Source organism: Apodemus sylvaticus, chromosome 3 (assembly GCF_947179515.1).
Source record: "Apodemus sylvaticus chromosome 3, mApoSyl1.1, whole genome shotgun sequence".
In the NCBI taxonomy this organism is placed as follows: domain Eukaryota; kingdom Metazoa; phylum Chordata; class Mammalia; order Rodentia; family Muridae; genus Apodemus; species Apodemus sylvaticus.
Window position 1 is genome coordinate 142,820,870 of NC_067474.1, and position 25,565 is coordinate 142,846,434.

Genomic DNA, 25,565 nt, shown 5'->3' on the forward strand with positions numbered 1-25,565 from the left:
CAAAGCAATCCCCGCCTTCTCCTGGGTCTTGAGTCTTCCTGTGACTTAGGGCTGTGTCTAAAGACCACACTCGCCGAGCAGTGTTGGCATGGGCCTTTAATCCCAGCACACTCAGGAGGCAGAGGCAGGTGGATCTCTGAGTTCATGGCCAGCCTGGTCTATAGAGTAAGTTCCAGGACAGCCAGGGCTACACAGAGAAACCCTGTCTAGAGAAACAAAAAACAAAAACAAAGAGCAGAGTAGATGTGAGTCAAGTCTGCTCCAAGATCAGACAAAGAACCTTCTAGATGATCTAGTGTAGGGGAACTGTAGCCTGAGACAGGTAGACTCTGGGACTCCTGGACAGCTTTGACACCCTTGAGGGTCCAAATGTTAGTGAGTCCCCATATGTCAGTGACTTCAGAGGACACGTCCTCCCCTCCAGACTCTCCCTTCCCCCTCTCCAGTTAAAGTGTGTGTTCTTTCAGAATGTTGCCTGAAGCCCGGTACATAGCAGGTATTCGACAAACACGTGTTAGAAGAATGAACTTGTCCCATACAGTCAACAAACATTACTGACTACCTACAGCGTGTCTGGCTAAGGTAGAAAGCACTGATAGTGTATATAAAACAAGTGGTGCTGACAAACCCCCTCCAGGCTCCCTCGGGCGTCTCCAGGTCCTCTCTGTTCTTCCTGCTGCTACCGGGTGCTAGATTCCAGGCCAGGGCTTTCTCCAGAACAATGCCCAAGCACCTCCTGAATCCTAGGAAGGCTACACCCCATGGCCACAATTCTCAAATTCTCCAAGTCTTCCGTGACCCTTCTCACAGCGACCTGCAAGCCTTTCCTCCTTGTTCCCTGGAGGTGAACGCTGGCTGCCCTTTCCCCCTCCTAACGCCCTACATCCGCCTGGGGTTTTTCCCAGAACTGCCAGCAGGTGGCGCAGAGGCCCTCCTTTCTCCATCACCGGACTAGAGGTCAGACCCCACCAGGACCCTCTCTCTCCTTTTTTCCTTGGCCAGGATAAAATTGGATCCTATAACCTCTATCTGACCCCTCTCTTCCCTGCCGCTCCTGCGATCGCCAACTGAGCAGACTCCAGTTGCTCCTGCCGGCCTCCTGCTAGTCTGGGGAAGGCTAGGAGGTCCTTGGGGGTTAAGCTGCAGCTGGTAGGGTGGGGCTGGTAGAGCAGAGCAGGCAGCAGCTACCGAAAGAGAAAGAGAAACAGAAGGGGGAAGGTGCCCTGGCTGGGCTACTATCCGGGAAGGTCCAAGCCCTAACAAGGCCCCCCAGGACAAGGTATGTGGGCAAGGAAACAGATGGTACTGGGGGTGGGGGTGTCAGTCTTCCTATCATGGGAGTGCTAGGGGTACAGAGGGCTGGGTGTTGTGACTGGACCCTCCTCCCCCACCTCATTCTTCCGAGGGGACCAGGTAGAAACTTGGGGAGAGAGAATCCTTGGGTGAGCCGGGCAATGGTGGCGCACGCCTTTAATCCCAACACTTGGGAGGCAGAGGCAGGGAGATTTCTGAGTTTGCGGCCAGCCTGGTTTACAGAGTGAGTTCCAGGACAGCACTACACAGAGAAACCCTGTCTCGAAAAAAAAACAAAAAACAAAAAATCCTTGGGTGAGCAGTACAGGAGTGGTGTGTGTGTATGTGTGTTTGCCTCATGTAGGGGGAGACTGCACCAAGCCTTAGGTTCTCTATCTCTGTGCCTCAGTTTCTCAATCTAAAGCCTGGGGTAGGATGGAAGATCTTGGAGGCTTCTGGGAGATGCCCTCTTTGGGAAGGGAGCAGCTGGTCAAGATCTCGGGAAAACCTTTGAAATCAGTGCTCCGCCCAAGGGTGAATTTTCGGGGGGGGGGAGGAGAGAGGGCACGCGCGCGCGCGGGGGGGGGGGTATTTTGTATGACTAAACATGGCCCTCTCTGTGTCCGGAGGCCAAAGGACTCTCTCTGGTCTAGCCTTGCTCCTCAGCCCTTGGCTCTCTGAAGAGGCTGGGGCTGGGGAATCTTCTCCGCCCTGTAGTGACTCTCTTTAGGGAAAGGAGAGTGAGTGTGTAACGGAGGCTCCTCTCTGCCTCTAAGGCCCATCAGAGGGAATGTGAGGACAGGCTGGCATCTGTCTCTCCCCAAGATGATGAAGAAAGGGTTATCAACGTGTGCTAATTAGCTGAAGCCGTGTGCCACATCTTCCAGCCCCTACCACTTTGGAGCCATTAGCTAACTCACTGCTCAGCCGAGCCAGAATGGGCATTAGTGGTCCGGAAAGCGACCAGAGACCGCAGCCTCCGCCCCTCTGATCTCAGAGAAACACGGGTCCAGATTGTTCTTTTACTAATCTAGAATGTGCCAGTTTTAGAGAGTCAGATTCTAGATGCTGGAGTGTTAAAGCCACTCTGGGTGAGGAGTCTGTTGAGTCGAGTCCAGCTTTGGGAATCAGACACCTGGGATTCAAATCCTGCCTGTGGTGGGTCCTCGGACAAAACAAGTATCCAAACTGCAGTGCTCACCTACGTGAAAAACGTCCGCAGTGGAGTGGACCTTAGGGGGCTGCACAGAGAACCAAGTCCCAAACCCAGGCAAGGCCTGCGGAGTGTCTGCCCCTGACAGATGTTCTCAGTGCTCTCGAGGGGATTAAAAATAGGCACAAGAAAAGGAAAGAACTGATCTGATGTCTCAACTAGACCTCCAGAGAGTCAGAGGAGAGCCTCTTCAGCCCCAAAACACACATATTCCCCAGAGTACCCTGTCTGTACCCCCTTACACTCGACAGCTCGTGTGTGTGTGTGTGTGTGTGTGTGTGTGTGTGTGTGTACTGGAGTGGGAGATGGGGCACAGATGGGCATCTCCCAAGCGCTTTCCTCCCTCTCCCCTGGGGAAGGGCCGGACCGGGCCAGGTCAGGGTTGAGGCTGGGACTGACCGTGGCACGGTGCTGCGGCTCCTGCACCGGTCAGAGAGCGTGAGCCGCGGGGTCCCCAAAGCCCCTGGCTTCCCTGAAGCCGACAGACTGGGGAGCAGGGGCGCCCTCGGTCCTCACCCCGCCCCCGCCCTCTCCCCGCAGCGGGGGCGCCCCGCCCCCCAGGCGCCCGACGTGGACGCGGCCGCTATCGCCGCCGCCGCCGCCACCATCGCCACCGCCACCGCCGCCGCCGCCGCCGCGCGGGAGTCGCTGTCCGCGGAGCCGATATGCAGGCGGCGCGGGGCGGCGCGGGGCGGCCGGACCGGGAGGGCCGCGGGCCGGAGCGTGAGTGCGAGCGGTCACCGGGCGCAGGAGCCGCCATGCCCCCAGGGCCGTGCGCCTGGCCGCCCCGCGCCGCGCTCCGCCTGTGGCTGGGCTGCGTCTGCTTCGCGCTGGTGCAGGCGGGTAAGGGGGCCCCGGGAGGGCGCCCGGGGAGGGGGACGGGGGAGGGAAGCAGCTTCTCCTCCCACGCTGCCACCGGGAAGTCCTCGGTTCCCTTCCTGCTCCCTGAGGACCTCCAGTGTCACCTGGTCCCTAACCTGACCCCAGCGCCTCCTCCGAACCCTCTTGACCCCTAGACCCGCGTCCTTCAGCTTCCAAACCTCTGCCAGTCACCTCAGCCCTGAGTTTTTAAAGCTCTTGCGTCTTCTGGTCCCACCAGGCCATCCCCTAACCCTGAGTCTTTGCCTCAGCCACCTTTTCTGGCCCTAAGAGCAGCTGGGGACACCAGTGCCCCACCTTGGGCCTCCCTCTGTATCCCCAAAGATCTCTCAGAGACCCACAGGCAGCTAGCTGCACCTCGCTGTGCAGGAGCGACTATGAAGAGAACTGGAACCTGAGGTCGAAGGGTGTGTGTTGTGGGGGTGCGGGGGAGGGACGCTAACCCTGCTGCAGTCAGTGTCTGGCTCACCCCACGGGGCCAGACACCCTAGATCACCCCAATCCTGTCCCTCCTGGTGACTGTCGCTGCCTCACTCTCTCTTTCTCGCCCTGCTTCTGTCTCCTCGTCTGTCTCTAATGCTCCACTTGTCTGCTCTCTGGTTCTGTGACCTCAGCCACCTGTCTGTGTCCTTCTGTCCCTTTCCATCTGCATGTCTGGCATAATCCTGGGGCCTTGAGTCCGCTCGTCTGAGGGGTATGGGGTTACTGATCACATCTGAGGGCTTCTGATCACAGCAGCTGCCCTCTCGAGAGACGTAAGCCCTTGTGACTCCCCTCTCCTGGAAGGCCCTTCTCGCCCTGTTCCCCAGCTATTCTCCCTCTTATCTCTGCCATTTCCCCTAATTCATCTTCTCCCTTCACCCAAAAGGCCTTGCGCTATCACCAAGGAGCCCTGCTCTGAGTGCTCTCTCTTCTCTAACTTCCTCTGTCCCTAGCACGTGAGGACCTACCGAGTGTGGAGAGGCTCACACAGACCCTTTCCCTTAGGTGCCCTCTGCCGGCTCACCATGTGATGTTGCCCCTCATTCCCATGCCAGGGCTCAGCCCCTTCTGGCTCTTCACCTCAGGGTCTGTCTCCTTTCCTCAAGGTCACTCACTTGACAGCATGAGGCGACAGAAAGACCAATGGACTAGGAGTCCTTGTGACTTCTTTTTCTCAGACTAATCAGCTCCTGCAACTCCATTCAGCTGTTCCCCACTCCGTGCCTAACCACCTATCCACTGGCTTTTGCCCTGGTTCAAGCCCAGGCCCATCAATTTTATTTTAGAACACTTGGTTTGGCCAGTCTATAGCCAGCAGGAGTTTCTATGCTAGTCACAAGGAGCCTGGGGCCTCTCAGCCACTGAGGGCCTGAGAGCCATGTGTCCCAGATGAAGCCTTGGATCCTTGTTCCTCTCCACATAGCCTCCCCCAGCCTTCTCTTTCTCGTATATGGGGGGGGGGGACTCACAGCAGCGCATGCGCAGGCTCAGGTGCCTCCCCTCCTGCAGACAGCCCCTCGGCCCCTGTGAACGTAACGGTCAGGCACCTCAAGGCCAATTCTGCAGTGGTCAGCTGGGATGTGCTGGAGGATGAGGTCGTCATCGGCTTTGCCATCTCTCAGCAGGTAACCCTTGAGGGTGCTGAGGTGGAGAGGGCATATCAAGATGGTGGCCGGAAACTGGGTGCATATGGCCTTCCATGCTATAATCCCAGAAACAGGAGGTAGGAGGCGGGGAGTAGAAGGACTTCAGGTTCAAGGTCAGCCAGGCCACACAGCAAGACCCTATCTTTAAAACAACAACAACAACAACAGACAAATAAACAAACAAACAAAAAACCTGGAAAAAAAGATAGTGTCTGGGATGGAGGATGATGGTAGAGAATCAGAAAAGGAAAAGAAACACAGGGCAAGAGAGATGGTGACAAGTTGTACATTTAGCTTAAAATTGGGGTCACAGAAGGTCCTTGGGCAAGGGCTCAGGAGGTCCTTGTTGGGACATGGCAATTCAGAGCATGGGTCTGACCTCAAATACACAGGACATACTTGCATCCTCAGAAGATGTGTAGCTCTGGGCGACATTCTGACCTCTCTGAACCTGTTTCCTTAGCTCTCCCATGGAATTAAGGATGCCCCGGGTGGTGGGATGGTCATAGGTATGAAGCGGACTTGTCACCGCCGTGGTGGGCAGGGGTGGGGTGGTGCCCGCACGCTGCCACACCAAGCCCTCCCCTTTCTAGAAGAAGGACGTGCGGATGCTCCGCTTCATTCAGGAGGTGAACACCACCACCCGATCCTGCGCCCTCTGGGACCTGGAGGAGGACACGGAGTACATCGTCCATGTGCAGGCCATCTCCATTCAGGGACAGAGCCCAGCCAGTGAGCCTGTGCTCTTCAAGACCCCACGCGAGGCCGAAAAGATGGCCTCGAAGAACAAAGGCAAGCCCTGGGCATGCTAGGGTCCTAGGGTGAGGGTGAGTTAGGTGAGGGAGGCTGGGCAGAGCAGGAGGAAGAAAGACCAGCAGAGGGATGGAGGTTTGCTTTAGGGCCCTGGAAGGGGACTGGCATGCAGAACTTTCTCCTTTGGATTGAGTCCAAATGCTGTCGCCCCAAACAGCCTTCACCCTGTTCCTGAATCTCTTTATGTGGGATGTGTTGGCACTGACAGGGGTACTTCTTGTTGTGGGCCTGGTCCTGGAGGTGTGGCTAGGGAAGAACGGAGCCCGGGACTAGCTTCTCTCTTCCCACAGATGAGGTGACCATGAAGGAGATGGGCAGGAACCAGCAGCTGCGAACAGGCGAGGTGCTGATCATCGTCGTGGTCCTCTTCATGTGGGCGGGTGAGTCGGGCCTCCAGGCCCTTCATTACTGACCCTTGAGGAAGCGAAACCTCAACCAACCCAACTGGTATGAAGGGTAAGGGGCTGAGAGATGTCTAGGAGCCACTGAAATCCCTAAGACCTGTCTCTGGGGGGCTAAATCCCTTCTCGGATCCCCTCCACCCTATACAGCATGTTACTACCATCTTGGATGCTGTGGGCACTTGCCGTTTTCCTCTTAGAAGTGGCCCAGCCTTCCAGGGTAGTCATGGCTACAGTCCGTGGACTTGGGATGCTGGATCTCCAAGGGCTTTCAAGCTTGGGAGGCTGAGGCAGCCATGGCTGAGCTCAGACGTGGAGAACTCTCCTTAATTACCTCTTCCTCCAGAAGCAACTGAGCTGCAACCGTGCAAATCCCCCATGCACCCACAGGGATGCTCTTCCCGCCTTTGTGGCCCACTGCACACTGCCTTTCCTCAATCCTTATGTAATTTGGGTGGGTGGGCTTATGAAACTCTCTTTTCTTCCTAATTGCTCAGCTCCCTGAGGCTGAAGTCCAGATGCTATTCATCTTATATTCTTTTTTTTTTTTTTTAGTTTTTGGTTTTTTCAAGACAGATTTTCTCTGTGTAGCCCTGCCTGTCCTGGAACTCACTCTGTAGACCAGGAATGGCCTCAAACTCAGAGATCCGCCTCCCAAGTGCTGGGATTAAAGGCGTGTGCCACCAGTGCCCGGCTCATCTCTATATTCGATGCAGTGGCATCCATTGACCAGCTGTTCCTTTGGGCAGTGCAGTGTGAGCCATGACTAGGAAGAGCCTTGTGCTTGCAAGGAACTTGGGCTGGAACAAGATTGTGCTTAGCTATAACTGGAGATCATCAGTGCTATAGGAGCTCTAATGTGGGGGACAGGGCTGGAGAGATGGCTCAGAGATTAAGGACACCTACTGAGCTTCCAGAAGACCCCAGTTCGGTGATTCACAACTATCAGAAACTCTAGTTCTAGGGGGAATCCAACACTTCTGGCCTCTGTGAGATACCTGCACCTACATCTCTCTCTCTCTCTCTCTCTCTCTCTCTCTCTCTCTCTCTCTCTCTCTCACACACACACACACACACATGATTAAAAATAATGAAAAATAAAAATAAACTTACAATAGCATAATATGAGAACAGAGATGAGGCCAATTCTAGAGCTAGAAGTGGGGGGGGGGACACAGGGGCTGGAGTGCAGGTGTGGCTGAGTGGCAGAGGGCTTGCCCGTCATCCATGAAGTCTTAGCTTCGATTTCCAACACTGCAACCACAGGGCCAAAGACCCAGAACAGAGGTGACATGGGAGTTGCCCAGTGAAGGCTGAATAGAAGCGAATCAGGCACCCACAGATGAAGGTTGTTTGGAGTAAGAGGTTCAGGAAACAACAAATGATGCTCACAGACTTTACTCAGTAGCTGCAGCCTAGGAGAGAAGGTGGAAAGGGAGGGGAGGCTGGAGGCTACAGTCTCTTGAGAGACTGGAACATCACGCTCAAGCCTAATTATTGTGGTGGTGTTGGGAAGCAGACTCTGTTGAAGAAGCATTTGGGGCGGGTGGGGGTGGGGGGTGGGCTGGGGAAGGGGGAAAGGGTTTCTTAGGCACATAGAAAAACAGGCACTTGAGAAAAGGCAGAGCGACAAGGGTTATATGGAAAGAGGGGTTTAAGTATGGTACATTATTAGACTCGGCACAGACCATGTTTATGTAATCATAACAATATAAACAGAGACTTAACCCAAACTTGTGGCAGAAGTCTGTTAGGTTGTTAGAGAGGGAAGTAGGAGCTGTCGGGCTTTATCCATGATGGTGACAAGTTGAGAGCTATCCAGCAAGGATGAAGAAAGAACATCAGAGTGGTACACACCTGAAATTAGAATTAGCAGTGTGAATACTATCCACGTTCCTGGGTCGATAGTAGACAGCAAGCAGGCTATGCATAACACCGCCTAGCTGCACAACGGCATGACCTTGAGTTCAGGAAACTATCATACCAGTGTGCTCCCTTTGTACCCTGGGACTGATAATAATAGGTTGGAGTGGGGAGGATCAAGTGAGATTGGCTACGTCAGTGCACAGCACAGGGCCTGGCATGTGCTCAATAAATGCCGTGATAATCTCTGTGCTAGCTGTCAGAGGCTTAAAGAAAGTGTACCAGGAAGGCATGATCAGATCCATGCTGTGGGGGAACCAGCCCAGAAGCATCCATAGAGATGGCTGGGGGCCAGGTAGGTGGGAAAAAGAGGCCGAGGCTGGAGGGAGGCTGCAGCAGCCTTGCAGAGGCCATTAGGGGATGACAGTAAGCACTGGAGGGGATCCGGCAGGCAAGGGGAGTACTCAGACTGCCCCTGCCTGACTCCCTAGGTGTTATAGCTCTCTTCTGCCGCCAGTATGACATCATCAAGGACAATGAGCCCAATAACAACAAGGAGAAAACCAAGAGTGCATCAGAAACCAGCACACCAGAGCACCAGGGCGGGGGTCTCCTCCGCAGCAAGGTGAGAGGAACACCTTGGCATGGTGGGTGGCCCCTGTGCCTTACACATCCGTAGTCCCTAGACTGCAGGAGGGAAGGGGTCAGCTCAGGGCCTGGCATGGCAGCAGCTGGGCAAAGCCAAGTTTGCCTGCTGCCTGTGTGACACAGGGGACACTGCAAATTGATTTTGGATCCTTGCCTTTTGCAGGGTGCCACGGGCCAAGTGTCTTTTTTTTTTTTTTTCTTTTTTCTTTTTTTTTTTTTTTGACAGCCAATGGGAAAGGCAGAGTTCTGGTTGCTGTGGCTGGGACAGCGGGAGTAGGGCTGATGTGCCTGGGGCAGTGTTTTACCTCTGTACCTTCACACCCTCTTTTTTGAAAACAGATATGATACCTTTTCAGTGCTTGCTCTGAGCAGCTCAGAAGACAGTAGAGAATGTGAGAGGACCTCACTGTTTTGACGATGATTGTCCAACACACATCTGACCCTCTCTGCGTCTCCTCCCACCACACATCTGGCCCTCTCTGCATCTTCTCCAACCTCCATCTTCTTGTATCATCGGGCTTGCTAACTTCTCTCTCGGCTTCTCTCTTTCTGATGTCGGTTCCTGAAGCCTCCTCTAATTAACCCCTAACTCCAGGAGCACCTCAATAATGTCCGTGGCTGAGACTACACGCAGAGACAGAGCCGCAGAATGAGAGACCCAGCCGGAGGGATGTCATTGCTGGGGGAAGACTGGATGTGAGGGTTCTTGGCACAGGACTCACTCTGGGCCACTCAGCTTGACCAAAGGCTGCGTGTGAAAGGGGAGAAAGGCAAGACTTCCAGGCAGGGCTATTTTATTTTTTTTCTGTGAGGGACAAGAGCCTGGCTTTTAGGCTGCAGCCCCGCTGTTCCTCTTCTCCTCTGTCCTATTTCCTACCTTGCAAGACATCCATTCACTTCTCGTTTGTTCCCTTTCCTGTTTCCAAACAAGCCCTCTGTGAACATCATCAAAGCACGGATACCCCTATCTGCAGAGATGGGCTTTGGTCTTCGCTGGTCCGTGTCCTTCCTGGGCACGGGGTGAAAGCTGTGAAGTGGTGGGGGCGCAGCTAGCTACAGTTTTTCCTTTTCCCCATCTTAGTTTGATGGAGTCTAAACTGCAAACCCAAATTCTGCAAAAAAAATCAAATAAGCCACAAAACTCGAAGGCTGCACCCCATTCTGAAGAAGGCACAAGTGCCCCAGGGAGTCCTGCCTTACGTCTCCTGGACTGGCTTCCTCTTTGAGAAGATGCACAAGGCTCTGGGGGAGAGCAGATATCAAGATGGCCTGGAGCTGTGTCTCACACCAGTGGTACCAGAGAGGCTGCAGGGCTGTCTGCTTTTCAGGGTCCGGACTCCATCAAAGACTTTCTGGATTCAGCCATTAAGGACGTCTGTGGCATGAGGTGCACCTTTGCAAATGTGTATGAGGCCAGTTGTTTGGAGTCTTGGAAAACACCCTTGGAAGGCTGCGCTCCAGAATGTAGCCGGCTCTGCTAAGGCCTGAGATGTCTGTTTGCATCTATCTCACACAAAGAAAGATCTTTGTGGTGAGATCATCAGTGTGTCCGTGCGGAGTTTTAAGACGCTCTGGAAGGTACTGCCACTTTTAAAGGAAGTGCCTTGGCTGTGGCAGTAGTGGCAGCTCCGATAACTGAAAACACCTACAGCCTACAGCCTAGAGGCTGCAGAGAGCGCTACTGGAAAGACGTTTACACGAGTCAGGCAGAGAGCAGCCACTGTCACTACTGACCTGGGGGGGGGGTCTTTGCCATCTCATTCAGGGTCCTCTGAAAGTCATCCAGGGTTCTCATCTCCTTCCCTAGAGCTTGAAGTATAAAGTGACAGCTAGTGTTCTCTCTCTCTCTCTCTCTCTCTCTCTCTCTCTCTCTCTCTCTCTCCCTCTCTCTCTCTCTCTCTCTCTCCTTTCCCCTTCCCTTCCCCCTCCTCACCTCTGCCCCTTCCTGGTTTAAAAAAAAAAAGGTGCTTGATGAGGCAGCAGACTTCTCAGGCCTGAAGCACCGTGGCTACCAAATACCTGCACTGGAAAAGGTGGACTCTACATCTTCCATCGGTGGCCAAGGTAGTATGGGTGTCTGTTCCCAGCACATAGTAGGTGCTTGGTAAAATATCTGCGGTACTGAATGATGAGCACAGGTGCCCGGGTCAGAGAGCTGAAAGCCATCACCCAATGACTGCCCCTTCATTCGGGTCTCTAACAGCTCTCAGAGCTGGGTCAGCCACTCCGCTGCTTGCTCCAGGCAGTAGCGCGGGAGAGGAGAGCCAGAGAAGGGCAGATGTCAGCAATACTAAGGGCTTCCTCCTGGGAGGGAATGAGGTCCCACTCATTGTCTGGTGACGTCCATCCCTGCTGAACGGGGGCTGCACGGCCAAGGCTCCTTAAGGGAGGTCCTTACCTCCGACCCAGTTAGAGCAATAACCACTTTTTAAATGTAAAATAAAGACAAATGAAAAGGCACATCCTCGTCTGTTGGTAAATGCCCAAACGTTGCCCTCTTTTTCTGGTGATTGGCAGCAAGTCAGGATGTGTGGAGGAGGGAATCAGTTCTCTTCCATTTTGGCCTGCAGCTTCTTAGGGACAAGCCTGCCAGCCAAGCTGGAGCTGGAAGGGAATTCTCGAACAGATGGGGGTGCACGTGTAGGAGAAGAAAATAGCTGCGCGCCACCCTCTCCCCAGGCTCTCTCTAAGCTCGCTTGGGCTGCCTCACCACATAGGTATGCAAGCGGCTGCTCAGTTTCTTAAAACAAAGGGTTTTCCTCTCCGGAGAGGGCTGTGGTCTTATCTGGGGTGGGGGTGGGAAAGGAGTGAAGAACTGCACAAGCAGCTTTCTGCAGAACCCGTTCAGGATTCACTCTGCTCTTCTGGGCTGTTAAAGGAGCAGCATTAAGATTCCGGCAGGCTGAAAGGCAGGCAGTGACGACGCCATTAACCAGTGAGCGGACCAGTATATAGGGCACCTTACACATTCCTGTCCAGAGCCAGGGGAGAGAATGTCAGATGCGCAGGTTCTGAAAGCAGAGGGAGGGGAAGGCCTCAGAAGCCTGTGAACAGACAGAACTCCAACCCAGACCCCAGAGAGGCTCCCTCTGCCCGGCTGCTTTCACCAAAGAAGCAGAGAGGCATTGGATGGAGGTATTTGGCGAGCCTGCTAGTTGTGGGGCAAGGGTCCCAGTTCCTCCATGCCTGTGGTACATCGTAATGGATCTGAAGGGAGCAAATGTGCTTTTAGCTTAAAGGTTTGTCCTTTCTCCTGAAACAAGGATCCCACTCTTCTTGAATCAACTGTCACTTGCATCCAAATTCCACAGCTATTATTTAAGAAGTGGTCCCTGTTTCTCTCAGGTGACTCCAAAGACTTTTGTAATTTGGGAAAGGTACAGGCAGCTCTGAGACCAAGACCACAGCAGGCCTGTAGAAGGAATGCTGACGCCTGGGTAGTCACTTCTCTGAGGTGGGGAGTAGGCTTCCTTTCTACTAATACCGGATTCAGATTTGCAGAGCCTACCCACCCAGGATAATGACCAAACGCTGTCCTAGAACCCTGAGTGGAAGCCGAGGTAGGGCTGCTGGGTGTCAAACGTGAGTCCTTTTCCTGTCCTCAGTACAAATCGAGCCCTTTACAGACATACATAACATTTCACCAGACCATCAACATGAGGTTTTAAACATCTACTTTATTTAATTTACTTACTGACTTTTAAGTACTGCTTCTATAAACAGGATTCTGACCACCCCTGGGCCAGCCCACAGACTAAAAAACAACTTTTTTTTTCCCCAAGACAGGGTTTCTCTGTATAGCCCTGGCTGTCCTGGAACTCACATTGTAGACCAGGCTGGCCTCCAACTCAGAAATCCGCCTGCCTCTGCCTCCCAAGGGCTGGGATTAAAGGCGTGCAACACCATTGCTCCCCGTCCCCCACCTCAAATATTGAAAATACAACCTGAAGCTAAGTTAAGGACATCTCTATATTCAGATAGTAGCCTGGTGATACATTTCAGGATTGTCACTGGACTGCTTTTAAAGGTTATCTCAAAGATCACATTCCTCCTGTTTCTGGCTGAGTGCTAGGGGAGGCCAGTGTTTCCATCTATGACATGTTTCAGCTGTTATGGAGGGATAAACAGGCCAGAATGACAAGGCAGGTGCTTATTTACTAAGGAGTCCCAACACTGACCAGCTGCCTCCATGACAAATGGAAATATTTATTCGACAGGTGCCCCCAGTGTGCTCTCTCTCTCTCTCTCTCTCTCTCCTTTTCTCTCCAAACCTTTGGATTATTTAGGGAATAAAGGAGGACATTAGATTCTCATCTTATAAAAGCGTAAGATGGGCTTTTTAGAGAATGAGTTGGTCCATTTCTTTTTCTACTCACTTCTCTCTAACAAGATGAACGAGACACCATCATTTCAGAGAATTCATCCTGGTCTCTGAAACTGATATATATGGTAAAACTGAACACTGATAAACAGCAAATAATTACCAAAAGGTCCTCTACACATGACAGGGGCAATCCATATTCACAGATTAAGGCCACCACACGCTGAGACAAGCATATCAATAGCTATATGTTGACTACATTTCTGTACAGGCTTTTGCCTAGAGTAAGAATGGCTTTAGAATGGCTTTGTCTAGAACACACACACACACACACACACCAGACAAAACTTGGCATGCTAGCATTTGTCTGTAATCTCCTTCCTTTCAGGAGATGGAGGCAGGACTTAAGTTTGAAGCCAGTCTGGGTTTCATAGTGAGATCATACCTCAAAATACCCACAAAGTGTAAAGAGCAGCAGGCCAGAGGGCCTTTCCAAGTGTGCTGCTAGCTATTGTCTCAGCAGGAGCTGGGATTTTAAGAGAGCTGGCTAACGTAGGCGACAATCTATTATTGCTGTCCTTATAGCCTTGCTCTGTGGAAGCCTGGGTCCATAAAGGGGATTGAAAGAATGTCTTCTCTGCAGCACCTCCTGCGTTCACCCAATCTTCACACTGGACAGTTGTTCTTGGAGGAACAATTTCTGAAGAAGTTGGGTTAAGAACACCCACCAATTTCAAATTACTCATTCTGGTTTCTCCTGTTTCCAAAGAGAGAATGCCCTGGAACAGCATGGCTTCCTAAACAGACACAGTGGCCGGTCAGGGAAGGAAGGCGAGGCACTGCCCGCCTGCTACCGGCTGGCTGCCTGGTCTTCACCCTCTACGGGAACAGCAGCACAGGGATATTTCAGGCTCTCGATGTCAGACTCCTGACATGCACCACATGTAGCTGCAAATCCCAATCAATTTCAACATTTCTTAACTGCTGGAACGCCTTCCTCAGCACTGTAATTTACCCTCAAAAGAACAGGGAGCAAGCACTTTCTCCTTCCCAGAACCATATTCTACTAAATGCCGCCACCCTCCCTAACTGAACGACCTACGCAGAGGAAGGCAAAGAGTGCTCCTCCAAAGCCTGGAACAGACGGCCAGAGGACATATGCCACTAATGAGAACTTTTATTTCTTTTTAATGACATTCAACACAACTGCTACAAGGGGAAAAACATGATAAAAAAGGAGGCACCAAACTTCAGTTTCATAATCGACCCTGACAACAATGCAAATAACTCAGAGCCCAGGTTAGATGCAGAGCTATTGTTATTTAGGCTCCTGACTTACACGTGAGCTATTTATAAACAACACATTTTTACTTTGTCAAGACCCTTATGGTAAGAATGTCCTCAGGGATGATAAAGACAGGTATACAGTTAAATGCACATAACCCTTACTCAAATTTAAAAATACAGCAAGAATTTAATCTGTAATCCAAGATTTAGAGGCCAATCCCAAAGATAAGAGATATGCAGCTCTGAAGAGATTAAACCCCAGGTTCTGCCCATTACCATCTTTAAGGCTAACATGCCGGATGAGTTTTCTTTGGCTTTTTTTCTCCTTAAAGAATACCATGTTAACCACTACAGAACAGCTCTCTCCTCCCCCAGTCCACAAGATTTAATTAGCTGCTAACACTTTGGAAAAACAGAATTATCTGAGCTAGAGGAAATGTGACTGTCACATTTCTAGTTAACCTGTCACTCATCTGATTTGGCAAAGGCAGTGCTCCCATTATACATTCAGTCTTGAGTCTCCCGGTACTAGGAGAGCAGGAACTTCTCAGAGTTCTGCCTACGCAAAATGCTGTCCCTTCACTCCCTATGTTCTCTGTGGGGAACTCTTTAGCCACCATGCTAGCTGCTCCAGCTGTATTTAACTTGTACTTTGTTTTGGTCCCATAGGTGGACTGTTTGGCATATCTCAGTCTATCAGGCATCTTAGACAAGTTACCACTGAGGTCAATGACAACCGTGCCCACCAAGAGAGGCAATTAGACTGCTGCATTTCAAAGTCTAGACCCAGAAAGAATCTCAACCAAATAACCAAAGAATAGAAGATTCTTTCGGGGGGGAGGGGGGGAGTCAAAAGCAGGGTGTGGTGGTGCACACCTTTAATCCCAGCACTAAGGAGACAGAGGCAGGTGATTCTCTGTGAGTTCTGAGGCCAACCTGGTCTACCAAGCCAGGAGAGCTACACAAAAAAACCCATCTTGGGGTTGGGGCTGGAGGGAAAGACAAAGTCTTTCTGGGCATGATGGTGCATACCTTCAATCCTAGTATTTGAGAGGTGGGGCAGAAAAATCAGAAGTGCAAGACCATCTTGAGCTAAATAGTGAAGGCTAGCCTGGGGGAGACCCTGCCACAAAAAAGGAAGGAAGGAAGAAAAATCTTGACTAGATAAAACCAACACTTGGGAACAATTTATCCAAACTTACTAAAGGCTTGAAAACAAAACAATAACAACAAAATCAAGACCTTCCTAATCACAGTCACTTTCTTAGCCGAACAGTGGTGATCCCACTTTAATCCCAGCAGTCAGAAGGCAAGGCAGGCAGATCTCTATGAGTTAGGGTCAGCCCAGTCTATAGCACGAGTTCCAGGACAGCCAAAAGTATACAAAGAAACCCTGTCTTGAAAAACAAAAACAAAACAAAATAATAAGATCATTTTTCTGAGGCAGAGTAGACTATTCAGGGTGGGTTAGCCACATATAAAATGAGACTGAAGAGAGAACAGCAGACTGAGGCTAAACAACTATGAATCACCTCCACAGTGACTACAGCAGCAGAACGGTCATATTGTAAACCCTCTCAGAATGGCATCTACTGCTGCCTGTAAGAAATACAAATCTTCTAAGACATCCATTAGGACAGTACCCAGAGCCTGGCACTTTGGCTGGCACACCACACCTTACTCAGGAACTGGTGATACTGTGGTGCATGGGCTCAATCATATTTTTCCTAGATACTCAAGTACTAACGTGAAACAATGGACCAAATGCTACACCGCTAACATCCAGGGTGTAAGGGTACCTGCAACTAACAGGAGAGGCAGAATAGTGACTCTGAAAATTTCACAGGGAGAAGGCTCCTTGAATAGCAGCAAACACATAAACCTGCAGGAGTTCTGCAGGAGAGAGAAGATTCCTAGACGTCTCAATTGCACAGGCCTAACAACATGTCAAGATTGTGGTGGTGTTTCTTCAGCAGACAGGGCACTCTGAAAGGTATGTCTACATCTAACAGGATACAAAAACACTTCCTGCAGAGACCTGGGATCACACTAGTCACTGGGAGTGGGAAAAGGAAAAGAAAAATCTTACACGGGGCAGAGAAACCAACCAGTCACAAGACCAGAGTATTCAACAAGAGTTAGTCAGCTGTCCTCTGTCAGTTAAGATGGATAAGATTTCAAACACTATGAACAAAATATATTTATCAGAGAGTTGAAAAAAAACATTAATAATTTTTTTAAAAGGCAGCTAATAGGTACAGAAAGGAGAAGATTTACATTTTAATCTATCCTTTCAACAGACTTTTCTCCTTCTCTATCCTATTTCAAATATACTGAACTGGCAACATTAAAATACTAACAAGTATTCAAGAAACTCAAATTTAAAAAGAGGGGTTGTTAAAAGTGACTTCTATCTATTCACAAGTCAATGATAATAACACCAGCTCCACAGTCACTGTGGAGGTGATTCATAGTTGCTTAGCCTGCAAAACAACTTTTCCTTTATAGTAGACTGAAAGATATTTCTGCCTGCCCTTACAGTTGGTATTTTACTTAAAGCCTGGATGTTCTGACTTAATACAGGCCTTGAGAAAGGAATTACCTTCATTTAAAAATTAAAAACAGCAACAACAACAATGAACAAACAGAAAAGCACTACTTAACATTGCTGAAATATATACAACAGATAGACATAGAAATCGGGGGTGGAGGGTGGTCCTCATTAAAAAAAAATCCAAGACAGTAATGGGCATTTCCAAAAGGTGACAAATTCTTTAAATAAAAATCTTATGAAAAATAAAACTCAAAATATACAAACAAAAATAGCAGAGGAAAATACGATGCTGCTATGGACGGGCCCCTCAGTAGGAACTGTCACTGTTGATGGGATGAAACATATGGACTGTAGGAGAAGTCTGGGAGACGCTGGAAACGATGGTGGCTTCGCTTGTTTCTGTCAACCCACTGACTCAGACTGTATCTCTGCAGAGGTCTCTGTCGGAACCGGGCATAATTTCTATTGAGAGAAGGAGAATAAAAACAGGAAGGGTTTTCAGTCAGAATGGTCATTTGTATACAAAATAGTTAGCACAACTACTTTTTAAAAAATTTTTTTTGGTTTTTTGGATTTGGTGTCCGTCTCGTTCCCCACCACCACCACCACCACCACCACCAAAACAGGGTTTCTCTGTGTATCCCTGGCTGTCCTGGAACTCACTCTGTAGACCAGGCTGGCCTTGAACTCAGAAATCCACCTGCCTCTGCTTCCCAAGTGCTGGGATTATAGGTGTGTGCCACCACTGCCCAGCTTACTTTTTTTTTTTTTTAAAGCATGTTCTTTTATTGAAAAAGGAAGTAAAAACATTTTATGATAAAATTTTAAGATTTATGTGGAAAATATTTCTGATAAAATAGAAGAGAAAAACACTAAAAAATTGACAATTTTCATGGAAAATTAAAGAGTAAAGTGGTAGACATAAAATATTGCTAAATTAATTGAAAAATGAAATAGAAATATTTTATGATAGAATTGAAGATTTATGTGGAAAAAATATATATATATTTATATAATTTATATAATATATATATATTTTTTTTTGAGACAGGGTTTCTCTGTATAGCCCTGGCTGTCCTGGAACTCACTCTGTAGACCAGGCTGGCCTCGAACTCAGAAATCCGCCTGCCTCTGCATCCCAGAGTGCTGGGATTACAAGCGTGCGCCACCACTGCCCGGCGTGGAAAATATTTCTGATAAAATTGTAGAAAAACATGTTAAAATTGAAGATAATCATGGAAAATTTTATATAGATATAATAATGGTAGGCATAAAAGTATTCCTAAGTTGACTGAAAGTGGAATTATAAATATTTTCTGATAAAGGTGAAGATTTACATGAAAAATATTTCTGATAAAATTGAAGAAAAATATAGAAAAACATGTTAAAATTGAAGATTATCATGGAAAATTATACAGATAAAATGGTAGGCATAAAAATAATTCTAAGTTGATTGAAAGTGGAATTATAAACATTTTCAGGTAAAATTGAAGATTTACATGAAAAATATTTCTGATAAAATTCAAGAAATATATAAACATGTTAAAATTGAGTATTCCATGGAAAATTAGACAGATAAAATGGTAGATATAAAAAACCTTACTAAATTAATTGAAGGTGGAATTAAAAATATTTTGTGATAAAATCAGAGATTTACATGGAAAACATTTCTGATAAAATAGAAAAAATATACAGAAAAACATGTTAAAATTGAAGATTATCATAAAATAATGCAGATAAAATGGTAGACATAAAAAATTACTAAATTAATTGAAAGAGGAATTACAAACATTTTCTGATAAAATTGAAGATTTACATGAAAAATATTTGTTAGTCTATGTCTTTTTATTGGGGAATTGAGTCCATTGATATTAAGATATTAACATATTAATATCTTATTATATTTAAGAATAGTGATATTAAGGAGATATTAAGGAATAGTGATTGTTGCTTCTTGTTATTTTTGATGTTATTTTTGTTTGTGTGAGTATTTTCTTTTGCGTTTGTTGGAAGAAGATTACTTTCTTGCTTTTTCTAGGGTGTAGTTTCCCTCCTTGTGTTGGCATTTCCATCTATTATCCTTTGTAGGGCTGGATTTGTGGGAAGATATTGTGTAAATTTGATTTTATTATGGAATATTTTGGTTTCTCCATCTATGGTGATTGAAAGTTTTGCTGGGTATAGTAGTCTGGGCTGGTATTCGTGTTCTCTTAGGGTCTGTCCAGGATCTTCTAGCTTTCATTGTCACTGGTAAGAAGTCTGGTGCAATTCTGATAGGTCTGCATTAATAAGTTACTTGCCCTTTTTCCCTTACTGCTTTTATATTCTTTGGTGCATTTGGTGTTTTGATTATTATGTGCTGGGAGGACTTTCTGTTCTGGCCCAGTCTGTTTGGAGTTATGAAGGCTTCTTATATGTTCATGGGCATCTCTTTCTTTAGATTAGGGAAGTTTTCTTCTATAATTTTGTTGAAGATATTTACTGTGCCTATAAGTTGGAAATCTTTGCTCTCTTCTATACCTATAATCCTTAGGTTTGGTCTTCTCATTATGTCCTGGATTTCCTGGATGTTTTGGGTTACAAGCTTTATACCTTTTGCATTTTCTTTGACTGTTTTAATGTTTTCTATGGTATTTTCAGCACCTGAGATTCCTTCTTCTATCTCTTGTATTCTGTTGTCGATGCTTGCAATTATGAGTCCTAAATTCTTTCCAAGGTTTTCTATCTCCAGAGATGTCTCACTTTGTGATTTCTTTATTGTTTCTACTTCCACTTTTAGGTCCTGGATGGTTTTGTTCAGTTCCTTCATTTGATTGTTTGAAGCCCTCTATCAGCATCATGAGATAAGATTTTAAATCCAACTCTTGTTTTTCTGGTGTGTTGCAGTATCCGGGACTTGCTGTGGTGGGAGAACTGGGCTCTGATGTTGCCAAATATCCTTGGTTTCTGTTGGTAGGGTTCTTGTGCTTGCCTTTCGCCACCTGGTTATCTCTGGTGCTAGTTGGTCTTGCTGTCTCTGACTGGAGTTTAGGTGCTAGTTGGTCTTGCTGTCTCTGACTGGAGTTTGACCCTCCTGTGGACCTGAAAGCCTGTGTCTGTACTCCTGGAAGACCAATTCAATTATCATCTGGTAGCGTCTGTGCACAGAAGGCTGTGGAGCCGCCTGGCTCCCTGGTGCAAACGGCAGCCTGAAGACCTCTGTCCCTGCTGCTCCACTGATCTTATGCCCTGTGTGCTCCTAGCGTTCCCCTCCAGAGAAAAGGTGGAGATCTCATCTCTGCACTCAGAAGTGAAAGCACTGCTGGGAGATCACTCAGAGCTGCTGGGAGATCACTCTCTCCTGACCAGATATGCATAGAAGACTGTGGAGCTGCCCAGCTCCCCAGTGCAAATGGTGGTGGGAGGACTTCCTTCCCAGCTGCTCCACTAATTGTATGCCCTGTGTGCTCTTAGCTGTTCCCCTACAGACAGAAGATGGAGATCTCACCTTGACGCTCAGAAGTGAAAGCACTGCTAGGAGGTCACTCTCTCCTGGTGGGCTGTGCACAGAAGGCTGTGGAGTCTTCGGGCTCCCTGATGCAAATGGTGGCGGGAGGACTTCCGTCCCCACCACAACTACTTTTTTTTTTAAAGATTTATTTATTTTATGTATATGAGTACACTACTGCTATCTTCAGACACACCAGAAGAGGGCATCAGATTCCATTACAGATGGTTGTGAGCCACCATGTGGTTGCTGGGAATTGAACTCAGGATCTCTGGAAGAGCAGTCAGTGCTCTTAACCTCTGAGCCATCTCTCCGTCCCCCCACAACTACTTTTAAAGATATGTTTATTTCAGACAGGCAGTGGTGACACACAAGAACTTGGAAGGCAGAGGCAGGCTGATCTTTGTGAGCTCACCTCACAAAGCCAGACTGGTTTACAGAGCGAGTGAGTACAAGACAGTCAAGGCTAAACAGAGATCCTGTCTTGAAAACCCATAAAGATATTTTTACTTTTAGTAATCAGATTATATGTTGTTGTGATGTGTTTATTTGAGATAGGATCTCTCTGCACAGTCCTGGTTTCCATGGAACTCACTATGTAGACCAGGCTGCCCTCAAACTCACAAAGATCTGTCTGATTCTGCCTCCTGAGTGCTGGACGTATATGCTACCATGCATGGCTAATATTATATTTTGATGTTATAATTTTACACTATTTTAATTATAGGAAAGCTATCATAAATGCTATTTTCTTCTAATTCTCAACGTCACCTCATTCCTCCATAGGTATTGTTATAGGTACCATCCACACCTTGTTCTAAGGAAAGCCAGCCTTGAATGTTTAAGACCAGGCCTGGGTATATACGGGTTATCACTAGTACTGGGAAGTGAGGGCATCCTCAGCTGCACGAAAGAAACAATACTTAGAGGAAAAACACATTTCTCCTTCAGGAAGTGCTTAGAGAAGGAGCTGTATTTCCCTGCTTCATCAGACCTCCAACAGGACAGCACTGCCACACATGTGCTTAGGCCACATGTGTTAAAATTAGATAAAAAAAAATCCCAGAGAAAGCAAATCATCATGTGAATATCGTATGGTAAGGTGAGAGACTGAATAACCACACACAAAGACCCATAATAAGGTTTAAGAGTCACCTGTAAGCCTGGCAGTGGTGGTGCACAACTTTAATTCCAGCACTAGGGAGGCAAATGTGGACAGATCTCTGATTTTGAGGCCAGCCTGATCTACACAGAGAAATCCTGTCTCAAAAAAACCCCAAGAACAGAGACAGAGAGAAAAGAGATAGACAGACTGACAGAGACAGAGAGAAGAGAGATAGACTGACAGAGACAGAGAGAAGAGAGAAAGAGTATGTGTGTGCGCCTGTAGTCATGTTCTGGGTATAGGTTCTGAGAAAGAACCTTAATAATTTGACACAATCTCAATTCCTAAAATGTTGTTAACATTAGTCAGGTGTGGTGGGATCACACATGTAATCCCAGTATTGAGGAGGCCAAGGCAAGAAGGGTCAACAGGATGGCCCAATGGGTAAAAGTATCTGCAAATAAACCTAACAACTTGAATTCAATGCCCAGAACCCACATGTGAGAAGGAAGAACTAACACCTGAGGGCTGTCCTCTGACATCCATGTGCAAGCTATGGACAAAGGGCCCAGCTGGGCTTTGCAATAATGACTCAAAGGGACCCTTTCTGAGTTAAGGCTGGGAATGACACAGGTGATTGTTGAGAAGCAGTACTTAACTTTTATCTATCATTATATGATACTACCTGCTCAATTCTTCAAACATCCCATCTAAGTTAATATTAGTGCTATCCCACTAGGAAAGTACTGGCAGTAACTTCTACACTAGTAAGTAAATTAACCTTCAAGTTAAGTAACTTTCCTAAGGTCATACAGAGGAGTAGGGAGAAAAGCCTAGACTATTATTCATTATCTGACTCCAAAATGTATTTAGTACACATTAAATTACATTGTCCTCTTTTTTTGAGGTGAGTGTCAGTACTGGGTATTGAATCTAGAACTTACAAATGAGCTACATTTCTATCCCTACACCATCTGAGAACTGCTTATGTTGTCTTGTTTTGCTTTGCTTGGGAGAATCTTGCTATGTGTCCTGAAATTTGTTATATACTCCAACATAGCTTAGAATCTATAGCAATTATCCTGCTTCTGCTTCCGGAGTACTGGGATTAACTGCTGTGATTCTGATGAAGCCAGGATAACTAGAACAGAGTAAGCAATGACAGTAGTAGTGAGGTTGGCAGCCAGGCAAAGCACACAGCCATTCTTAGAGGACTGAGAATAGGAAGCCAGTTGGAAACCAATGGGACAGAGTGAGGATAAAAGAGAACTCAAATGCCTGCCTTTGCTCCCCAAGTACTGGGACTAAAGTGTGTGCCACCATGTCTATCCTAAGGTTGTCGAGTCACTGAAGTAAAGTTAAACATGTACTGGATCAAGAACATAGAAATTTAAATGTTTTAACTAATTAATTAATCAATCAACTATCTAATCAAGCAATTAATTATGTGCACACACGTGTGTGGTGCAGGTGCCCATGTACCACAGATCATGTGTAGAAATCAGAAGAGAACTTGCAGCAGTTCATTCTTTCCTTCTACTATTTGGGTTCTGAGGATGAATTCAAGTTGATAAGCTTGGCATTATTTTCCTTTCATCACTAAGCCACCTTGCTAGCTCCAAAACCCAGATTTTAGTTTAGATTTAGGTGTGGTGGTACATGCCTGTACCCCTGCCACCCAGGAAGCAGAAGCAGAAGGATGATGATTTTGAAGATAGCTTGGCAACATAAGGAGACCCTATCTTGAAACAGACACACACATGCTCTAGATTTTTCATTTTCTTGAGACAGAGTCTCACTATGCAATCCTGACTGGCCTGGAACTTGCTGTGTAAACCTGACTGGCCTTGAACTCACAGAAATCTATTGGCCTCTGCCTCCCAAGTGCTGTGATTAAAAAGGTGTGCTATCCTGCTCAGCCTAGTACTCTGGATACTGAAGCTGGGTATTACAGTGCATGACTATATAATACATTAAGACTTGGAAGGCTGAGGCTGGCCTAAATAGCAAAACCCTATAACACTGAGAAATAGGAAGGGGAAGAAAAAAGGAGGAGGAAGAGGTGATGGTAACATGATTTTGGGGCCGGCGAGATGGCTCAGTGGAGAAAAGCATTTTTGGCATAAATAAATAAATAAATAAATAAATAAATAAATAAATAAAAGCGAGGAGCTGATTCTACTAAGTTAATCTCCAGCCTCCACATGTGTGCCACAGCACATGAGCACCGCACCCACCCACCATGCACAATGAACATACAGTAATAAATAAAAAATAAACTTGAGTTTTGGAACCAGAAAATTTATAATCATAAAATTGAAGTGAATTGATCAAAATCATACAGCTAGTTAAACAGTGTGCATCTAATATTAGAATCTGAATCTTAGTCCCCAACTACTTCTTTTTTTTTGGTTTTTCGAGACAGGGTTTCTCTGTGTGGCCCTGGCTGTCCTGGACCTCACTCTGTAGACCAGGCTGGCCTCCGAACTCAGAAATCCACCTGCCTCTGCTTCCCAAGTGCTGGGATTAAAAGTGTGTGTCACCACTGCCCAGCTAGTCCCCAACTTTTAGTTCATCCTAAGGCCATGCTTTGTTTCCTGGAAATAAGCAAGTATAACCCAACTACTCATCTTATGTCTCTAATAACCCAATTCTAGTCTTTCCTTCTTCAAAAAAGGAAGCCTCCTTACCGTGTAGTAAGATCTGACGGATGCTGCCAGTCTGGGTTCTGCATATGAACTTGATCCATCAGGGCGTCTAGCTCTCCCAAGGTACCTGTATTAGAGGGTGAGTGCTTAGTAAGCCATTGAGTGTACTTTGTTCACCTAGACCAAAGCAAAGCACATGCTTCAGGAGAAAAGAATCAGGTGCTTGACCTGGCAATACCCGCTATGGTTACCACAATCACCCAGCACAGAGCCTGTCAGAGGGGAACACTGCTTTTGGATGATTTGGGGAAACAAAAATGGGGATCATTCCTTCAATGCTTATCCTGTAAGGGATGAAAACATCACAGCAGCCAAGACATCGTGTCTGTCCCTGCCTTCATTTATGGTAGTCAACATGGGAGATAAGTGATTTTGAGTGTAATAAAGAGATATGCAAAGGGCTATTCAGACTGGGGTGTGGGAACTAGGGATCTGAATGATGCATAGAAATCAGTGAGGTAAGCAAGTTGTAGGAGACTTGTTTAAAGAAAGTAGATGATATAAGGCTCAAAGACAAAGGACAGTAAAACACAATGAAGGGAAAAGAGTTTAGAAGAGATGGAGAGAGGCCCTCTTTACTAACAAGATAACTGTTAAAGAACTCTTTAAGAACCTGACGATGTACTAAACATTTTAGGTTATCTTTGTTTTGTTTTGTTTTTCGAAACAGGGTTTCTCTGTGTAGCCCTGGCTGTCCTGGAACTCACTCTGTAGAGCAGGCTGGCCTCGAACTCAGAAATCCGCCTGCCTCTGCCTCCCAAGTGCTGGGATTACAGGCATGCGCCACCACCGCCCCACCATTTTATGTTATCTTAAGTTAAAAATCATATAATATTTGGAACAGTTATTCTAACTTGTCTTGACAGTGTTCTTTGCTGTGAAGAGATACCATGACCAGGGTGACTCCTGTAAAAGAAAGCACTTAAATAGGAGCTTGCTTAGTTTTAGGTTAGTCCATGATCAGCATGGCTGGAAGCAGACAGGCAAGAGTGCTAGAGCAGCTTGTAGCTTCAAAAGATCTGCAAGCAGTAAGCAGAGACAGACTGAGCCAAACATGGACTTTTGAAACCTCAGTTGGGCTGGAGAGATGGCTCAGTGGTTAAGAGCACTGACTGCTCTTCTAGAGGTCCTGAGTTCAATTTCCAGCAACCACATGGTGGCTCATAACCATCTGTAATGGGATCTGATGCCCTCTTCTGGTGTGTCTGAAGAGAGCAATGGAGTACTCATGTACATAATAAATAAATCTTAAAAAAAAAAAAAGAAAGAAAGAAAAAGAAAAGCCAGGTGGCGGTGGTGGCGCACGCCTGTAATCCCAGCACTCTGGGAGGTAGAGGCAGGCGGATTTCTGAGTTTGAGGACAGC

At 47.3% G+C, this 25,565-nt stretch overlaps 2 protein-coding genes across 9 annotated transcripts in view; one reads left to right on the top strand and one right to left on the bottom strand.

Moving 5' to 3' along the window:
• The first annotated feature begins 1,195 nt into the window (after nucleotides 1-1,195).
• On the top strand, nucleotides 1,196-11,198 carry Fndc5 (fibronectin type III domain containing 5). Its single transcript, XM_052177437.1, has 7 exons — nucleotides 1,196-1,279; nucleotides 3,047-3,349; nucleotides 4,877-4,992; nucleotides 5,607-5,805; nucleotides 6,117-6,206; nucleotides 8,582-8,715; nucleotides 9,078-11,198. Exons 2-7 carry the CDS (start codon nucleotides 3,172-3,174, stop codon nucleotides 9,081-9,083), a joined length of 723 nt encoding a protein of 240 aa, XP_052033397.1. The 5' UTR covers nucleotides 1,196-1,279; nucleotides 3,047-3,171; the 3' UTR covers nucleotides 9,084-11,198.
• A 3,023-nt stretch (nucleotides 11,199-14,221) lies between these two features.
• Nucleotides 14,222-25,565, bottom strand: part of S100pbp (S100P binding protein) — a 45,197-nt gene continuing 33,853 nt past the window's right edge. For all 8 annotated transcript variants that reach the window (XM_052177443.1, XM_052177451.1, XM_052177450.1 and 5 more), the window contains 2 exons: nucleotides 24,183-24,267; nucleotides 14,222-17,362 (listed from right to left, as the gene is read on the bottom strand). In XM_052177443.1, coding sequence (XP_052033403.1) covers nucleotides 17,221-17,362; nucleotides 24,183-24,267 — 227 coding nt within the window. In that variant the 3' untranslated portion in view covers nucleotides 14,222-17,220. The remainder of the gene's footprint in view (nucleotides 17,363-24,182; nucleotides 24,268-25,565) is intronic.